This window comes from Protopterus annectens, chromosome 13.part0 (assembly GCF_019279795.1).
Source record: "Protopterus annectens isolate FY-2018-M chromosome 13.part0, PAN1.0, whole genome shotgun sequence".
Classification (NCBI taxonomy): Eukaryota; Metazoa; Chordata; order Ceratodontiformes; family Protopteridae; genus Protopterus; species Protopterus annectens.
In genome coordinates this window covers 464,158,293-464,178,166 of record NC_056747.1, presented here as the reverse complement: position 1 = coordinate 464,178,166, position 19,874 = coordinate 464,158,293, and the positions used below count along the sequence as shown (strand labels likewise).

General features: G+C 40.6%; 1 protein-coding gene across 1 annotated transcript in view; it reads right to left on the bottom strand.

Moving 5' to 3' along the window:
* Positions 1 to 19,874, bottom strand: part of UNC13A (unc-13 homolog A) — a 5,702,976-nt gene that overhangs the window by 1,746,491 nt on the left and 3,936,611 nt on the right. The window contains exon 17 of the mRNA XM_044054109.1: positions 13,400 to 13,627. Within this exon, the coding sequence (XP_043910044.1) occupies positions 13,400 to 13,627 (228 nt within the window). The remainder of the gene's footprint in view (positions 1 to 13,399; positions 13,628 to 19,874) is intronic.

Here is a 19,874-nt window from a genome sequence, read left to right as displayed (position 1 = left end):
AGACACACTCTCTAGGCGTGAGCAGGAAGGTAAACCCCATCTGTTTTTGGTGTGCATTTATCGACCCTTCAAGGAACCTTTTCCAGGAATCAAAGAGGCAGTCAAAAAATGTGTTTCAAGAAATCCCAGGGTCCCTTCCAAGATCCATGTAGAGACAATTCCCTCAGAGGCAGAAAGGGGAACTCCAATGGAAGATGCCATCTCCATGGCAGAGGAGGTCCACAAAACCAAGTACCTAAAGAAACTTTCTCTGACAGGTCCTACCAGCCCTCTTGAATGGGGGCCGAACTGTCCATCTCTGGAGGTGGTCAGGGTCGTTTATCCCTGCTCCAGACAGCCTGGTTATGAATTACAAAAGATTCATGGGTGAGATAATATCCAGATATTATATCATACCATTTTCCCAGCCACCCCCATTGGTTTCAAAGAAAATCCCTGACATACCACCCAGTCAGAAGGAAGCATTAGAAATAAAAAAGAGTCATCCAAGAGGTTTCCCCAGACCAGAGAGAGTCAGGAACTTTCTTTTTAGTGCTAAAGATACCAGGGGACTGGAGACCAATTTTAGATCTTGGCAATCTGAATCAGTCAGTTCAGTATGCAAATTTCCAGATGGTCATGGTTCAGTCCATTCTACGTTTTTTACACAAAGACAATTGGCTGTGTTCCACAGATTTTCAGGATGTATACTATCACATCAAATGAACAGGTGATCCAGAAGATATCTATGCTTCTGGCTAGAAGACAGTCATTACCAGTTCACAGCTCTGCCCTTTGGTATCACCACAACCACCAGGGTGTTCATCAAGTGTATGTTAGTAGTAACATCCTACTTGAGGTTGCAATGATTCCAGGTGTTTCCATATCTGGAAACACCTGGAATCATTGCAACACTTGAGGTTGCAATGATTCCAGGTGTTTCCATATCTGGACAACTGGCTCATTACTGTTCCAACCAGGCATCATCTGATTCTAGCCTACGATTATGTACTCCAATTGTGCTCCTGCCTGGGAATTTCTATCAACCACAAAAAATCTCATCTAAAACCAACCCACTTTTTAGAATTCATAAGTACTCTCTCAATACAGTCACAACAAAAACATCTCTTCCTTGGCCCAGGGTGGAATCTATCCAGTTTTAAGTCAAAAATATCATTCAATATTCTGCTCTCTCAGCTAAACCGATCCTCCAAGCTTTGGGTTTCATGTCAGCGGCAATCATTCTGGTACCTTTGGTAAGGTACCATATGAGAATTCTTCAGTGGATACTTGTAACTCAGTGGCCCATTCTTTAGCCCTTGTCCAGTCAGATCAAAATAACTCAAGCTTGAAAAAAGTATCTCTTATGGTGGACAAACTCCTCCCAAGTACTAGAAGGTCACCCCTTTGTTCTCCCCCAACCAAAAGCCATAGGGACCACAGACACCTCCCAGATCAGATGGGGATGGGGGCACTTCTTGGAAAGGACAGTTTAAGGCAAATGGTCACCTAAAAAGGTCAACACATATATAAATGTCCTGGAGATGACAGCTGTCCACCTAGCATTGCAGGCCTTTCAAAACACTCTCCCCGCCGAGACAACTGTGATTCAAATAGACAGCATGTCATTAGTCTGGTACATCAGTAAGCAAGGGAGACCAAATCTTAACCCCTTTGTTGAAAAGCTATGAGACAGTGGCAATAGGCAATCTCATCCAATTGATTTCTGATAGCACTGGATCCAACTCCAGACCTCCTGTCTCACCCCACAGACAAAATTCACCCTGATATTGCAGGCCTAAAGTTGATTGCATGGTTTCTCCAGTTTCATTGATCACTAGGTTCTCCTCCTCTGTAAATCAGATTCTTTTATCATCCCACAAAGCTTCTACTAAGAAGCTTTACAAAAGTAAATGGAAAATGTTTCCAACGTAAAAATACACAAGGGTACTAGGGATCACCAAAACACAAGGATGTAGACACTAAAAAACTTTATTAAATGAACGTTTAATAAATCACCGCGTTTTTGTTCTTGTAAATCAGGATTTCATCAGATATTAACAAAACCCCACATACACATTATTTAACTCCCCTAAAGCAATGATTCAAATCGGATAATTCAAATAAGATAATTGGAAAATTAAAAACAATTAAAAAACAATTCAATTGCCTAAATCGCCAGGTTATCTAAACTGATTGTGCAACAGTTAAGCCTACTCAATAAAACATTCTAAAGGCTACCCCAACCCATATGTTTGTAATATTAAATACTACTTTAAAAAAGTGCTGCTCTAATAAAAAATAAATAAAATCTGCTAAACAGACATACGTAATGAAATACACAGTTCACTCACTATATCTAGGTAATATGTTCACAATGAAATTGTATGTATGTCACTGCTGTGGCTAAAATCCACATAACACACAATAAATGAACAAAAATATCCCAAGAATAAGGATAAGGAGATGAATAAATAAATTTGAGCAGACTGAAAAACTGGAGAACCATACAAAGTATTTACATGAGTGTAAGCCTCAAAGGAAATTAGTTCCAAACGTCATCTGAAAAAAATTGAAGGTAAGAAGGGATATTTCTAAACAAATTGCAAATTTCTAATAACAATTATATACTAGCTAAAAAAATATTTATATATTGGTCCAGACAAAACACTGTTTCTATAGTCTGGTTGTCCTCAGCTTTAACAAAGGGTCCAGGGAAACCTTCCCGTTTAACCCCAGGTCTCTATGGGCTTCCAAAATTAACTGCCAATAAACCTGTCTGTATTCTAATCTGGTTACCCACAGGCCTCCTCTAGGATCAGTGGTTAATGGTGTACCAATATCCTAACAATATTAGGGAAGGTTCTGAATTTCATAAAGAATTAATCAATATTTTTTTTGACGACTGTAGTTTTAAAATTATGAAGGTTGTCTTTAGAATGAATGAGAAAGAAATGGATGAATTATTTAAGCAGACTGAATTTGTCAACAAGGCCATTACTTCTTACTTAATGTTTACTATTCAAGAGGAAAAAATTAAATATTTTAACATTAGGCAGAAGGTTGATGAAAAATGCGCTGGCATTTTTAGGAGAAAAAAATAGAAAATTAGAGAGGTATAAGGTGGAATATTTGGAGAAGTGTAGCACACCAAACCGAGAGGTGGGAGGGCTACACCTTCCCATGATTATGAGTACAATCACTGGAAGGATGTGTGAAACAACATCTAAACAAGATCTGCTTGTACGCAATGTACTGCTCATTTTGTTAGCACATTTTATTCTTAACAGTACTCTTGACTGAAGATTATTTTTATTGACTGAAAGTGCATTCACTAAAACTGCATGTAAATTATGAAGGCCTGTTTTAATATGGCTGCATTTCTAGACTTATGCAAAGAGAATACTGTATTTTTGTCTAACAAACTAGATTTATACTATCTACTACTTGTCTTGCTACTGTTGTTAAGCTAATAGTCTCCCTACTCTTGTGCAAGAGTATGGCAATTGCTGTCTTTAAGTCGTCTGCTGTGTCTACTCTAGCTAGTGATTTGTTAACAATTTTCATTAGAAGGTCTGCCAACACACTGGTCAGATATCTGAGGACTTTGGGAGGTAGCACTTCAGGTTACTTATGCTTTGTAACAGTAGATATTTTCTTCTAAACCTCCTCCGATATCCCCCCATCTTCTGCCATGTCAGGCAGCTTGAGCTGAGCTGACTAAAAGACAAGTTTGGGTGCCAAGTCCTTCAGAGCTCTCCTGCCAACAGAGAGAGGGAGGCTGAAAACTGAATGGCCAATTCTAGGAACAACAAAAATAAATAAATAAATGTCCACACTCTAGTGGCCTAGCAACTTCTAGGATCCTTTCCAAAAATCCATAGACGAAGCCAAGGCCCTAGTACAGTGAGGCTTGACTCTGCCTGGAATAGATTTGTTAAGGTGAGTATAACAAAAGGTAATAGCTTTACACAACCATTTGGAAATAGTCCATTTTGATACAGGTTATCCCTTTCTTCTTATATTCACAAGAAACTAACTATTGATCTGAAGATCTGAAAGATTTAGTTCTGTCAAGATAGAAGGTATGGAGTATCTTTTCCTCCCTCATTTTCAGATTCAAGAAAGAAAATGGACAGATGGATATTTTGGCTTGAAGTAGACTCAGATATCCCTGTAGCCATAAAAGAGGAAAATGGGATGGAGTTGAATCACCAGGCTTGCAAATCAGATACTCTTCTTGTAGAGGTCAGAGCATTCAAGAAAACAGTTTTCCATGTAAAGAACCTCAAGTCATGTTTGGTGCAAAGCTGGTTCAATTGGAGCAAGTGCTAGCTTCAGTAACACAAAATTAAATTCCCCAAGGAGGAGTCACTGATTTTCTTGGAGGCCTCTTATACCAGACTCTTTTCAAGAACATTTTGACATAAGAATGCATTAAAAGAGGGGGATCCATAGAGAGACATGCTGAAATTACCAAGAAATAAAACGTGATAGACAAATAAGAAAGGCCATAAGATAGTAACTCACACAAACACTGTAAAACCAGAGGACAATTAGCCTTGAATGGGTGCTGACTATGTCATTAGCACCAGCTAGAAATCCTTTTCCATTTGCTAATATGATTTTCTAGTAGCAGGCTGTCTTCTTTCCATTAGCACTTGCTGTACATCCTCAGTAAACAGGTGCCTTAAAGCAACTAAGACACTATCATTCAGCAGTCAACTGAAGTTGACTGATATCAGGGTGTAGATCCAGTCTGTCATGAAGCTTGTGGTAATTGCTCCTGGCCATTTCTGAAAGAAAGGAGAACCATGGCTATTTGTGCCAGAAGGGAGTCACCACAATGATCTTGGGGGAATTCCTTCTGAATCTTCAGAAGCACCCTGGATATTAGAAGAAAGGGTGGAAAAGCATAAAGAAACATTCCTGTCCAAGGGGAAAAAAACATTTGTCTTACAGGCCTTCTTGCATAGAGTACTGGAACAAATTCTTGCCAGTTGTTTGCTCAGAGAGGAGGCAAAGAGGTGTAGTGAGGAACTCCCTACAAATGGATCAAATCTTGGAAGATTCCTTGATATAGTTTCCATTTGTGAGGGTCTGCCCTGGTCATACTCAGCTTGTCTGTCACACAATCTTGCTTTGTGGAATGTAGGATGTCTGTAGAGTGAGATTGTGCTATCAAGCTATATCTCAAGCTAACATGGCTAGTCTGCAAATGGGTTATGACACGGTTCCCTCTTTCTTGTTAACGTACTATATGACTGCATTATTGTCTGCAACCACTTGAAGAGATCTGCACTTTTATTCCTCCTGAACCTGCTACCTAAGTAAAGTCCAAGCTGTCTGTGGTGACTGACTGTTTTGAAACAGGGATGGAAAAGGGGAGACCTGTATTTAAGGATATCCGTTGTCTTCACTCACCAAATGATTTCTCTTCTGACAAACCCCAGCAATGGAATTTGGAACGACAAAAGGTGTTGGTGCTGGGGCCAGACAGACATCAGATACCACTATATCTTGCTCATATGGAGTTTTGCCAGAGGTATCATGAGACTCATATAGGTCATGAGACCCAAAATCCTGAGGTATTCCCTCCCAGTGACAGACGTTTGAGTGGAAAACCTTACAAATATGTCTAGATATAGATCTATTATTTCCGATTGAAGAAATGTTCTTTGAACTGAGGTGTCTAGTTTACATTCCAGGAACACAATCCTGTGTGAAGGACTCAAGAAAGACTTTTGAATGTTCCCTTGGCATCCCAGCTTGTGTAAGAGATCTCTCACCCAAGACAGAGATTCCTAACTCTGAAAAAGATCCTGCAAAGATAAACAAGTAGATAAGTAGATAAGCAAGTAGTCTAAACATGTAAAAACGTGGGTACCCTGTAGCATGAAATGAGCGGGTCTATATTATGATATTGCATGCTCACAAGAGCGAACGACACATAATCGACCCCATGTAAGCAAAAGCTTACAATGTCGAAACCTCAGAACAGCAATTTTTTTTCCAAGGGAAAAAATCGCTGTTTCGAACAAACAAAACAAACAAAAAAAAAACTGTGCTACCCACACCCCTCTACTTAAATATACCAACTCTGAGATTGCACTACAGTGCCGAAAACGTTAAAGTAGCGAAAGAATCCAAGTGAAGTCTTTCCAAGGGAAAGAATTTGCTGAAAAGCCACTTCACTATTTTGCCTTTTTGTACTTTTCAGTTCAACAAAGATGCTTTCAACAACCTGAATCTGCGACAGCATAATAGGGAGCTGAAATGAGCTACAACTGGAGCTAGACACTTTGTGAACACTCTTAGTGCTGTGGATACCCCAAAGGGTGATTCAGACATACAAAACCTTAAGAAATGTCTAAAGTCTGGATGAATCCAAATGAAGAAAGCTTCTGGTCACCACAGCTATAGAACTTATAATATAATATAATATAATATAATATAATATAATATAATATAATATAATATAATATAGTGAAACAGGTAAGTGCTTTCACGGAAATACAGTCCGCTTCTTCATACCTTTGACATTGTTCACTAGATGAAGGCACTAATATACAAAATTTAAAAAACACATATCCATTGTACCCCTTTAAAAACACATCCCACTCAGGAAACTAAACCAGCAATAAAAATTCACTAAGCAGACAAGCCTAACTAAAACTGAATACTGATGTTAAAGTGCAAAAGCCAATAGAAATTAGAGGGGTGTGCACCAATAATGAATATTAATGTTTGAGAGGCTGGGTTTTCAAAACTGGCTTCAACAAAGGCACATATTTATTCAATGCTGGATATACACTTCCTTTAACAAAAGTATCCGTTTCATCTCTTTCTTTTCAGTGTTACATTTAAAATCACTGCTCCATATGCTCTCAAAAACTAACTCAAGAGCAAGGAACTTAAAATTATACTCACTGCCATTATCTAAAATGTGCTTCGCTAAGGCACTTGTACTTTTCTGCTTACGTATATCACCTACCTGTTCCAAAATTCTATCTTTAAATGTCCTATTGGTTTTACCAATATAAAATGTTGTACATGTTATACATCTAGCATAATAAATCAAATTCGTAGTTCTACAATCTGCATAAAAATCAAAATCAATATACTGGTTAGTGTGTACATGTAAAAAAAGAAGGACAGTTCCAAATATACTGACAAGCCTTACAGGAATGGCAGCAGTAAGTACCTCATCTGTCTGATACAGCACAAAAAATCCTTTCAAAACTCTTACAGCGTAATTGTCGCTTTAGTGACAAATTATTCCTAAAATAAAAAGAGGTTTAGCAACTAACACTTTTCTAAGGTCAGAATTGGCTAATAAAAATGGACAATCATTTTTAATAATGTCACAGGTAGCATTAATATTGCTTGAGTAAGCAAGAAGGAACCTATTGTTACTGGACCAATCTTTAGTCCATATATAAGTACCATCTATATTTCCAACCAGGCCAGAAAAATAAGGCTTCCCAGTAGTACCACGGACAGACAATTCTTCTCCAAAGTTTCTATCTACATCCTCAACACTGTAACCATGTTCTAAAAAATCTTTCCTCATAGTGCTCAAAGTTACTTTTATTTATTTATTTATTTATTTGTTTATTTATATTTGTTGACCGGGAGTGTCCAACTGGACATAGGTCCATTTTCAGCGGAGGCCCAGGGAGAAAAGCTCCACAGTTAAAATAAACAGACAGTAGTTACACTGGATTACACAGCGATTAACAGTTTACATAGCAATTACTTACAACATATTTACAGATGAAGAACATAGTACATCAGTAGACGACGAGAATCTTTATCTGTGAAGTACATAACAGACATTAACAAATGTTAAAATAAGAAGTTCCTGCTGTATAAGTACTAGCCTTATGAGCATCTGAGCTTGCTATAATCAAGGTAGTTAGTGGAGTGGAAAGAAAGGCAGTGGTTGGATGGGGTGGGTGATATTAGAGTGGGAGTTGCAAGGGCATAGCCAGCATGTTTTTAGGTGCACTTTTAGTAAAATTTTGAAGTGGATGCATGATGGTATGGAGGTAATTGTGGGTGGGAGGGAGTTCCATAATTTGGCTATGGTGCAAGAGAATAGTGCTTCACCAGCAGAGTTATTGGCTTTAGTGATCTGCAATTGATTTTTGTTGCTGGATCTTAGTGGTCTGGTGGTGTGATAGGGTTGGAGTAGATTCTGGAGGGATGGGACATTTAGTGGATGATTTATTAGTTTGTGGGCAAGTGAGAGTTGATACCATTAAAGGAGGTGAGGGAGTTCAAGCCAGCCCAGTTCAGCAAGTGAGAGACAGTGGTGACTACGGTAGGATGCCCCTGTGGCGAATTTGGCAATTTTGTTGTAGCAGGTCTCTAGCTTGTTTAGATCGCATTGCCTTAGGTTGGTATATATTGAAGAGGCATAAAATAGGGTGGAGATAAGGTGGGAATTTGCTATTGAAATCATTGCTGCTTTGGTGAGAAGATGCTTATTTCTGTATAACGCTCCTAGTTTTTTGTGGTTACTTCTAGTTGTGTGTTATAACTATGTATTCACATACCTCTCAAAAACTGTAATTTTAGGACATTCCTACTAACATTTCTTAGATGTATACTGATCTCATGTAATAAGGCATTCTTCTTGCATGGCTTCTATAAATGCCTGTACTAAACCTCTTACACTCATTAGTAATAATGGAAACATCTAAAACCTGTATTGCTTTATTGAAAAAATGATGACTAAACTTCAAAAATGCCAAAGAGAAAAATAGATATTCATACTTCCTTGAAGAAAAAGGGGAAAGGATGAGAGGGGTTCACAAGGTCTCCTGAACAATTATTCAGACTTGGTGAACTGCTCTAGGTATTGGGAAGTTTGAGGCTTCTTTTTGGAACCTTCTTGCCATTTCTTCTTAAACTTCTGTTTACCTATATTTTGTTGAGACTTTATTGTACTTTTTGCCAGAACTGAATGAAAAGTTACAGAATCTCTTAGAAAATTAGGGAAAGGAGGGCTGAAAAATCTTGGAGATTCCCTAGATCAGCATACACCTTTCCTTACACTTCCCTGAATCACACACAGCAGTATTTCAAACCCACCCAGATGAGGGGCTTCACCCAACACCCCCTCACTACATGGGGAGCTTTGCCCCTCCCAAATTATATATACCAACTCTAGGACCACACTACAGTGGGGAAAGGGCAAATTGGTTTGAATACTGCAGTGTGTGAGATATGGAACTGTTGGCCAACTAGTTACTTTCCCCATCTCACACGTTCGCTGAATGAATGTTCACTAATTGAGTTTGATGTTTTGCCGTTGTTGTTTAGTCCATTTAATGACTAAACATAGACCCACACTTTTTCCCCATACTTATAAAATAATTACAAATCCTTAGCAGAAAGAGTAGGACTGGATTTAACTAAGTGTTTAGCAGCAGTAGGATCTACTAAAGCTATAGCTGCTCAGTCAGATTTGGGAATAGTGTATAAAAACTTAAAATGAGTGAGGAACTTTATGCATCCCATCTGCCTTTTTAAGGGCAGGTGGCTGACTATCAGGAAAATTGCAGGCAGTAACACACAAACATCCTCTAAAACAGAAAGAAAAGGAAGAATTGATATAGTTTCTAAACATTCCTTCTGTAACAACTCAGCATTTTCTGATGGACTGAGAAACCTCAGTGTTCTACAGAAAACACTGGCACATTGTAGCAATAGTGCACCAAGTATATACTGCTGCAGAGTCAAAGGTACAAAGCACAACGAAAAAGTTGAGGTAAAAAACACACCTTTATCAAACACAAAGCTTTAGAATGTCTAATGTAGACATTCTAATGTAGATAGAATGTCTATCATTGAGAAAGGGTCTTGTACCTGAAAGCTTTGTGTTTGATAAAGGTGTGTTTTTTACCTCAGCTTTTTCGTTGTGCTTTGTACATTGTAGCAATAGTTTCAGAGAAAGAGAACCCTCTGATGAGCAAATCAGAATTTGAGCTCTCCTCTGAATCTGAATCAAAAATCTGAGGGGAAAACCCTGTATCTATCTTTTCATCTTTCAGTTCAAATTCAGAATCTTGAATCACTTCAGGAAAAAAAGGCATTCTTCTCTTTACCATTAACTGCTTTACAAAAGAGATCAATAGCCTGAATTAAATCCTGAGCCAGACCCAGTAAACTACTCCTGTCTAAAGAAATTTGAGGAGGAGTAGTAGACACAGTCTTACATTTTTGTTTATTTTTATCAGAAAAAATTTGGCCAATCGTGTTATTAATGGTAGGTGCAGATTCCCCAAGGATGGGCACAGCATTCAGACACACCAGGGAAGCCTTCTCTGTTCCCTATTCCAGGAGTGACAAGACAGGTTCTCCCTTGCTCACTGAGGGGACTCCAACAGCTGCAGAAGACATAGGTGCTACACCAGAGGATTCCAGGGTAAAAAGACGAATGGTCTGAGGTACAACAAATGGCCACAGTAGAGTCACCCAGCTGCAGCTGAGGCAAATTGCTAGCATGCTGTTTTGGTGAAATCTGTTTGTTTTGATGTTTCTTTTTGTGACTGAATGAAGGAATGATCGTAGGTCCAGTAGGTTGTTCTACGGTCAAGCCGAAAACAGTAACTTTTTCCTGGGGAAGACAAGCAGCAAATGCCATTAAAAATACTAGTCTTTAAAAGTCACTTTTTCACTGGAAAACATAGTAAAAAGCACTTTGTGTGGTTTCAGAAATAGTAAAAAGCACTTTAAACACTTTCCCAGCCCACAAAAAAGGAAAATAAACAATTTCTCCACAGAAAAAAATGTTTTCTGTTACTTTATACTACTTTTAGACTAACAGAAAAAAAGAGTGCTATGTTTAAAAGTATGTTACAATCTTGAGACAGTACATTAAAACATAATACGCCTAATTTTAAAATAACCTTCCTGAAGAGGAAATAATAAGACATACACAAAATTAAGAAAATGCAAGATTTTTTTCCCAAAAGGAACTTGTTTGCCCAACAAAGGAAACCACAAGCTGACCGTTGATCCACAAAAGCCTCAGAGGAGTGTACTCTTCTGCGGCAGTAAACCTTTAAAGGGCTTCTCTTTTAGTTCGCTCAGCTTGAGCTGCCTGACAGTTTGGGCACATGGAAGAGGTGCCCTGAAGCTTTGGAAGCTGGATGGCTGTTATACCCTTGGCAGGATATAACCCGTATAGCTATGGCTACTGCAACAGTGATGAATATGATGAAGATCTTTCTTGTAAGATACATACCCTAAACACCCACTCAGAGGAAATAAACTTCCACGGCAGCATAAATAGGACCTACTGTGGAGACAGTATCTTTCTCAAAGAATCCCTCTTTTATGGAACAGACTTCCCTTAGATGTAACGAAAAGTAGTTCCCTGTCTCTGTTAAAGTGTAGCCTAGACTAATAGATGGGAAAATGGAACTTCACCTCTGGTCTGGTCCATTAATCCCTTACTGGAAGAGAATGAAGTAAAGCAGTAGTTATTCATGTTGTAGGGCACTAATGACCTTGGATATTTAGACTAGGCTACAGATGATCTACCTGATCAACAGCCTAGTATGAAACTATGAACCTGTGACTCAATCATAAGGTGAGTTATTATACAGGAAAAAAATAATAATGAGCGCCATATCAAATTTCAGTAATACTCATTTCTTTTTTTTAATAGTTTAACTCATTTTAATATGATCTTATTGAAAAGTATTTTAATACTTGATACAATTCACTTGTAATCAAATGCATACACTGAAGTAAACTTTGTTGAATCTGCTTTTAATTGACACTTTACTGCTGTCTTTTAGTTGAAAGTGCTCATATCTGAGTGTTGGAAATATCAAAATAAGCAACATTGAGTGGTCCTTTTTGTGTGCTGTGTTTGTAAGAAAGTAAATTGATTTTTTTTTGCTAATAGAAAATCTTTCAGAAATACTGAAAGCCTCGGCATTAACTGTAGAGAAAGAGAGAGAGAGAGAGAGAGAGAGTGTGTGTGTGTGTGTGTGTGTGTGTGTGTGTGTGTGTGTGTGTGTGAGTATTTGTGGGTTAGGGTTAGAATCATGGCTAAGGAAGGGGAAATATTTAATCTTTTACCTATGTTTGTTAAGGGTGTGAGCTTGTTTGCAAGTGTTTCCACATTAGGGCTAGGGTAGGAGATAGCTTCAATGTTGTGTGTATGTGTGTCCTGATACTGTTACATAAGGAGCTCTTGGTAAGGTAGTATGCAGGGTTGGGGCAGTGGCAGTTAGACTTTATTACATGAGTAAGGTGATTCAGGGGCAAAGCACCTCTGTCCACTATTACTTACGTGTGCTGCCCTTTGACCACAACCCCACTATTATACATCACCCTACCAAAAATCCTTTCCCTAACAGTAGGACTGTTCAGACAAATTATATCTGAATGTATTGTTAGGCTTTGATTTTTGTTTTTTTCCAATTGAACAATTAGAAAAATAGGACATTGGTGGTCTTTTTTTCATCAGTGTGGTATAGATTGTATTTCAGTGTGAGTTTTGCTGTGTAGAAATCAATCTAACATGCATAGATGATGCTGCACATCAGCTTTAGGGAATATTTTCATATAAATATGTGTGTGTGTGTGTGTGTGTGTGTGTGTAAAATACTTTCTTAATATAGTCTCCAAACTTTAGATTAAAATAATTTTTGAGTATAGATCTGAATGCAAACATTTCAAAAGTAATTTATTTAGAATGGAAACAGAGAAGGGAATCATTTAGACAGATATAAAACACACTTTATGACATGTTTATATCCTTTGAAAATCGGTTTTCAAAAATGTTTCTGGTTCTGATATAGAAATACAGACATATTCATAAAGTGCATACCATACTTCTTTAGCACAGTATCAACAAAATAACATAAAGGAAAACACTTCTAGCACCTCAAGCAGAAACACATTTCTCAGGGACAGAAATATTTAACAATGAGGCATATTTATAGCCTCAATGAATAACACCATCCACAATTCTAGTATTTTAAAGAGGCTACTTTACAAAAGAAATGTCATGGAATGTCCTTATTCAGGCCATATGGAACAACACTATTATAGTTCAGAACCACTTTAGCTTTTGTTTTCCTAAATAAAATGTGTTTGGTGGTGCACAATATCTCACATTTAGGTGATTTTTACAAGTACAGATAATCCAAACATATTTAGTTGACCCAGTTGTACAGTTCTGAAATGTTCAGCCACTGTCTTTTTTTTTTTATTACCATTTGGCAATCTCTAAAATGTTCTATTGCTCAGATTTTTAGCTAAAGTGCATATTGGGTGTACTTCTATTGGGTAGTACAATAAAATATTATTTTAGTAGTGATGAAGGCTATCATTTCCACTAGGATGACATGGGTTTATATTTATAGAAGTGAAACAAACATTTTTTTGTTACCTGTTATGCTGATTTTTGCTGACCACTTTGATGTGCCATCAAGCACGCTTTGTTTGACAGCTTTCATTGTTTGCACATGTGCAGCCTTCTGCATAGCAAATACTTCCTGAATAAGCTCAAAAATTTCTGGTTTGTTACGCTCCCTGATTTTCATTCTGTCTTTCAGCACCATAATAATGTTCTGTGTTCGATCTTCTGCTCCATGTTTAGAGCTTTTTTCAGCAGCCCCTGTATTATAATAAAGCATGATGGTTTTAGTTTCTCAAGCATATTAGAGACTCACTGGTAACAGCAATGGCGCACACAGTTATTGGGTTCATTTGAGAACATGCTCATCTGCTTATAATACAGGATTATATTTCCTCAATTTAAATGAAAATATTAGTCTATTAAAATTGCAAACCAACAAAAAAAGAAGTTATGTACCTACCATAACATTCCATGTTTGTTGTCCTTCATCTCACCTTCCTTCTTGCTGGTTGGGTTTGGAGCAGATCCTCGGCTCCGACTCAGCCGATCTACTAAAGCTCAAGAGCTTTAACTGGCTCGAGGCTACACTTTATCCCAACATGCCTAGCGGCAGCTACCCAGATCTCATTTGTGATAGCCCACACTAGACATATATAGTAAAAAAACAATTTTTTAATAAGCTCTTATACATCAAGATAGGAAGAATAGAGGAAAGGACAATGTGTGGCTAACTAACCTGGTATTTCAGCAGGAAACTCAGCCAGTGTAACCAATAAAGAACTCCTCTTGAACCTCCAGGAAGGGGGAAGGAGGGGGGGTATGCAAGAAGGAAGGTGAGATGAAGGACAACAAACATGGAATATTATGGTAGGCACATAACTTCTTTATGTTATGTTGTCCCATCTCGCCTTCATTCTTGCTGGTTGGGACCACGTCCCCAGCACCTGGTTCTTGGGTGGCTCACTGGAACAAACTCTTCAGGACCATGGAACCAATAGATGCCCTGTTCCAGGAGGCCACATCCACTTTGTAATGAGAGATAAAGGTATGAGGATTTGCCCATGTTGCTGCTGCACAGATTGAATCTAAAGGTAATTTAGCTTGGAAGGCAACAGAGATGTCTAAGGCCCTGGTTGAATGTCCTCTGGGTCTTCCTGGAAGCGTCTTTTTATGCAAACCATACAAAAAAGTGATTGTGTCTGACAGCCATTTTGATAATGTCACTTTAGAAACTGGATAACCTTGCTTATTGCCAGCAAAGGATATGAACAATTGGTCTGACTTTCTGAGGTCTTTGGTCCTGTGTAAATAAAAACATAATTGTCTATGAACATCCAGTTGGTGTAATCTATACTCTGCCTTGTTGCCATAATTGGGGAAGAACACAGGAAGCTCAATAGACTGATTTAAGTTATACTCAGAACAACCTTAGGCAAGAAAAAAGGACTGGTCCTTAGAGAGACTCTATATGAAAAATGAGATACGGCGGTTGAATAGACAAAGCATGTAATTCAGAAACCCAGGCAGCACAGTGGTGCAGCGGTTAATGCTGTCGCCTCACAGCAAGAGGTTCTCCGGTTCGATTCTCGGCTGGGGTGCCTTCTGTGTGGAGTTTGCATGTTCTCCCTGTGTTCGCGTGGGTTTCATCCGGGTACTCTGGTTTCCTCCCACATTCTAAAGACATGCTTTTGGAGCATTTCTCCCCGGGACTCCGCTGAAAACAGGATCTGTGGAACCTAGTCGGACTTTCCCGGTCAACAAATGTTAAATAAATAAATAAATTAAAATAAAAATTTAGCTGAGGTTATAGCAACCAAAAAGAGGGTTTTCCAAGATAAAAACTTCAAGGGACAAGATGCTGCTGGTTCAAAGTGGGGCAGAATCACTGAAACTCAAACCAAGTTTAGGTCCCGGGGAGAGGTTCTCTTACCGGGGGCCGTAAAAGCGTTGTACCTCATAAGAATGCTCTGCACAACTTATGGGACATAATGTTTGAATCCAAGTTTCCTACATGAAAATTGGAGATGGCACCCAGTTGGACTCTAACAGTAGCTGCAGCTGCTGCTTTTTCGAAGGTTTCAGCCAGAAAGTCAAGAATCTTGTGAACAGGAGCTGTAAAAGGATCAATGTTATTTCTTTTGACCCAGTAAGAGAACCTCTTCCATTTGTTAGTGTAAATCCTCCTGGTAGTGGGCTTGTGGGAGAACACTAGAATGTGTTGTCCAGCAAGGAAAATGTTTGGGAGCCTGGCTAAGACTGGAAGTGGAGTAACCAAGCAGTCAGCTTGAGAGTTTGAAGGGATGGGTGAAGCCTGCCTGACTGATGCGTCAGTAGGTCCGGAACTGGGTCCAGTATCCAGGGCTCTAGTTGACGGTGATGGCAAAGAAACGGAAACCATATCTGATGAGGCCAGTAAGGAGCAATGGGAATGAGTTTGCAACCCAATGATTTTGTTTTCTGAAGTACCTTTGGAATGAGAGGGAAGGGTGGAAAAGCATATAGCAGTTCTGGAGGCCAATCGTGAACAAGTGCATCCCTGGCTGACTGTCCCGGAGGGAGAACTAGGGTGAAGTAGCTGCTGCATTTGTTGTTTAGGGGAGTGGCAAAAAGATCGCAGTATGGCTGGCCCCATTTGTGGAAAATCAAGTCCGCAACTTCTTTCTTTAGGGACCACTCGTGAGGCATGAAGATAGCCCTGCTGAGTCTGTCCACTATCATGTTGGATTTTCCAGGAATGTGCTTTGCAATCAGAAAACTTTGGGAAGACATCACCCATTGCCATACTCAAAGAGCTTCCCAACACAAGGGGTAAGATCTGGTTCTGCCCTCCTTGTTGATGTACCATACCACTGACATATTGTCTGTCTGGATTGCAATAGTCCCTGTAGGTAGAGAGTCCTGAAGTGCTTGTAACGCCAGAAGCACCACTCTCATCTCTACAACATTGATGTGCAGATGGTACTCGTGAGGTTGTCACATCCCTTGGACAGTCCATCACAGATAATGCCTCACCCTATTTGGGAAGTATCCCTGGTCACTGTGGTTACCGGATGTGGGTCTAGAAAGGGCCTGCCCAGAATCACCCGGGGGGCAACCAGCCATCATAGTAGATCCTTTTTGCAAGATTCCATGATCAAGATCATGTGTGACATTGGCAATTCCTGTAAAGACCACTGAGCGAACAGAAGCCACTGTAGAATCCACATGTGGAAGCATGCTAAAGGAACTAGCATAACAGCTGCAGCCACTGAGCCCAGTACTTGTAAGACTTGTCTTGCCTGAACTCTCATTTTGTTTATGAGAAAGGAAACTTGTTAACAAATGGTTGATACCCTGTCTAGAGGCAGTTTTGCTATCATGTGTCTTGTATCTAAGTCTGCTTCTATAAAGGTAATAGACTGACAAGGCAACAAGGCAGACTTTTCTTAATTTATTGTGATGCCTAACTGGGAACAAGTTTGGATTGTGTAGTCCCATGCCTTGATTAGTTGATGCTCGGTGGTAGCAGTGAGGAGGCAGTCGTCTAGATATGGAAACACCTAGAATCCTAGACACCTCAGGTGAGCCGTGACCACTGCCATACACTTGAGCACCCTGGGGGCTGTGGTGAGACCAAAGGGCAGGGCCCCGAACTGATAGTGACTGGCTCCAAGCCAGAAGCATAGGAAACTCCTGGATTGCCTGTCCATTTTTATATGGTAGTACACATCCTGGAGATCTATGGAGAACATCCAATTATCCTGATCCAAGAAGGGAAGAATGGACTGGAGTGTCACCATCCAGAACTTTGTCTTTTTTACCGATTGGTTTAGCTTGCTGAGATCCAAGATTGGTCTCCAGTCCCCTGTCTTATTTGGAACTAAAAAGAACCTTGAATAAGTTCCGGATCCAATTTGGTCTGTGGGGACTTCCTGGATGGCTCTTTTTTCTAGCAATTGTTGAACCTCTAGGATTGCATGACCCCGAGATTGGGTGGAACATCTGGGATAGAATGTTTGTCTTTTGAGGGGGACTGAGAAAAGGGAATTTTGTAACCCCTGGATAATATCAACAGTATCCATGTTTCCCCTCATGATAGATTGCCAGGCTGCTGGGTACAGTGATAGTCTGTCCCCGACTGCCTCCAGAGGTGGACAGCCGGGCCTCCTTTCAGGAGTGCTGGAAGGGCCTAGCAGAGAAAGTAACCCTGTTGCCCTGCTGTTGTGGACCCCCTCTGCCATGAGGGTGGTGTCTTCTGTTATTGTTTTCCCCTCTTTTCCCCCTCTGCCCCTGGGGGAGAAATCATCTTGTGTGTCAGGTGAAGATCCCTAGGATATTCTGAACCACATTTTCTCACTGTTCTGACCCTTGGGATAGGGTCTAGATGGAGTGGAAAAATGGACCCCTATTGCAGAGAGAGTCTTGCCATCCTGCTCACACCTGGTGAAAGTCTCTTTTACCTGAGGCCCAAACAAGGATGAGCCGTCAAATGGGGTGTTGGTAAATGAAGACTTAAAGGGTTCCACAAATTGACAAAGGCACGTCCAGGAGTGTCTGTGTAAGGCTACTCTGGTACCTGCTTCCCTACTCGCTCCATCTGCTTTATAAGAAATGAGCCTCATGGAGGAGTTTACCACGGAGGTCAAAGTCGCAAGCTGGGAAGATGGGCTGTTCGCAACTCCCTCAGCTGTAGGATCTTGCAGGGTATCTCCTAGCTTCTTCAGGAGATCCCTCTGAATTTGTGTGAAATGTGACAAGTAATTCAGTGATCTGAGAGTAAAAGTCGCTGAAGAAAAAACACACTTCCCATAGCTGTCCATCGTACGAGACTATTCGTTCGGTGGATGGACAGATGAAGAATTTTCCGCAAGTTCCTTCTTGGTGGCTGCTGCCACCAGCATGGCATCAACAGGGACTCCCTTGGAGAGGAAAAACTTATCTTCAGGAACTGTAATAAATTTGTTAGGTCTCCTTGGAACAGGTTCCATGGTCTTTGCAGCAGTCCACGCCTTTTGACTCACTACAGACAAAAGTGGGTCGAAAGGCAGAGATACCCAAGAATTGGAGGGTCAGGAAAAAAATACGTCCAGGTATACGGACTCATCCTCTGAAGGGGCTAGGGGCTTCCAGCCACCCCTCTGTCTGAGGATTTCCAAGATGTTTGAAAAAAAGACATCCTCAGAGGGGGACTGTGGGGACCTTTCCAACTCATCCAAGTCCGTATCCGAAGTTATAGACTCAGGGAGTCTCGATGCTTCCTTCTGAATTTCTTCTACTGAGGGAACTTCTTCAGGGGATGTTTCAGAAGAAGTGGGGTCACCCAGTGGGGAATCTGGGGCACAGGTTCCCTATACTTGGCAAGAAAAGGGGCAAAGGCCGGCAGAGGCACTGAGGAAGAAGGAGCCAATGGAGCCAAGGGTGGAGCAGTCTCAGGAGATAGCACACTCCTCATCACCTCGAAAGCACCATGGTCCCAAGTCAAAGGAGGCTCCACCTCTAAAGAGCCTGGAGATCTTCTTTGAATCAGGAGCGAAGGCTCCGAGGCCAATGTAGGAGCCGAGCTCACCTACACCGAAGCTCCAAGAGGGAGAGGGGCAGTCAGACAAGGGTCTGATGCCACTTCCCTCCTTGTAGCCAGCGAGATAGCCTTAGTGCCCAGACCCCTCGATGGACTGAGAAATCAAGGAGATTGGTGCAGTAGTCAGAACCATTAAGGGAGAAGAAACCGGAGCCGAAGGTTCCACCACCACAACTTCCATCCACTCCGGCTCCGAACTCAAGAGAGTCAGAGGAGGAATCAATGGAGAAGCTGGGTGGGCCAAAGGAGCCAAATCCTTATGGGCTTGACTCGAGAGTAATTTAGCATGTGCCTGTGACTTGAGGAGCCTCTTGACCACTCTCTCCACGTCGTGATCCAACAGTCTGGAGGACTGAGAGGAGTGTGAAGAGGACCGATGACTGCCCACTCCAGGCTGCAGCAGTAGAGATTGTGGAGCAGGGCATACTGGCTCCAAAGAGGGAGACCTTGATCTCTTATGGATCTGGACTGGCTCTGAGGACACAGATGGAGCCACCGAAGACTTAGATTTGTCAGAGCCAATGCTGGGGGCCAACAGAGCTGAAGGCTTCTCAGTAAGTTTTGTCTGTTCCGAGCTCAGAACCAATGACTTGGAGTGTTTCTAGGACACTTTGGCTGGCTGAGGACTCTGAGATGAGGTATCTTGAGGGTTCTTCAGGAGACCACATACGATAAGCTTATTCTTTCTTTCCTGCAGGACTCTGGAACTGAAAGCCTGACAGATGGAGCAAGAGTCCTGCAGGTGAACAGCCCCTAAACAATAAACACAAGTGTGCCCATCTGTAAGGGACATTTTCTGGCAACACGAGTCACATTTTTTAAACCCGGAGGGTTTAGACTCTTTAGACATAACTAGCAGAAGTCAGAGAAAAAGGTTTCCACAGAGAAAACACTATCACTCACAGCCTACAACAAGCCGAAGTAATCAAGCTGATAACCACAAGGAAA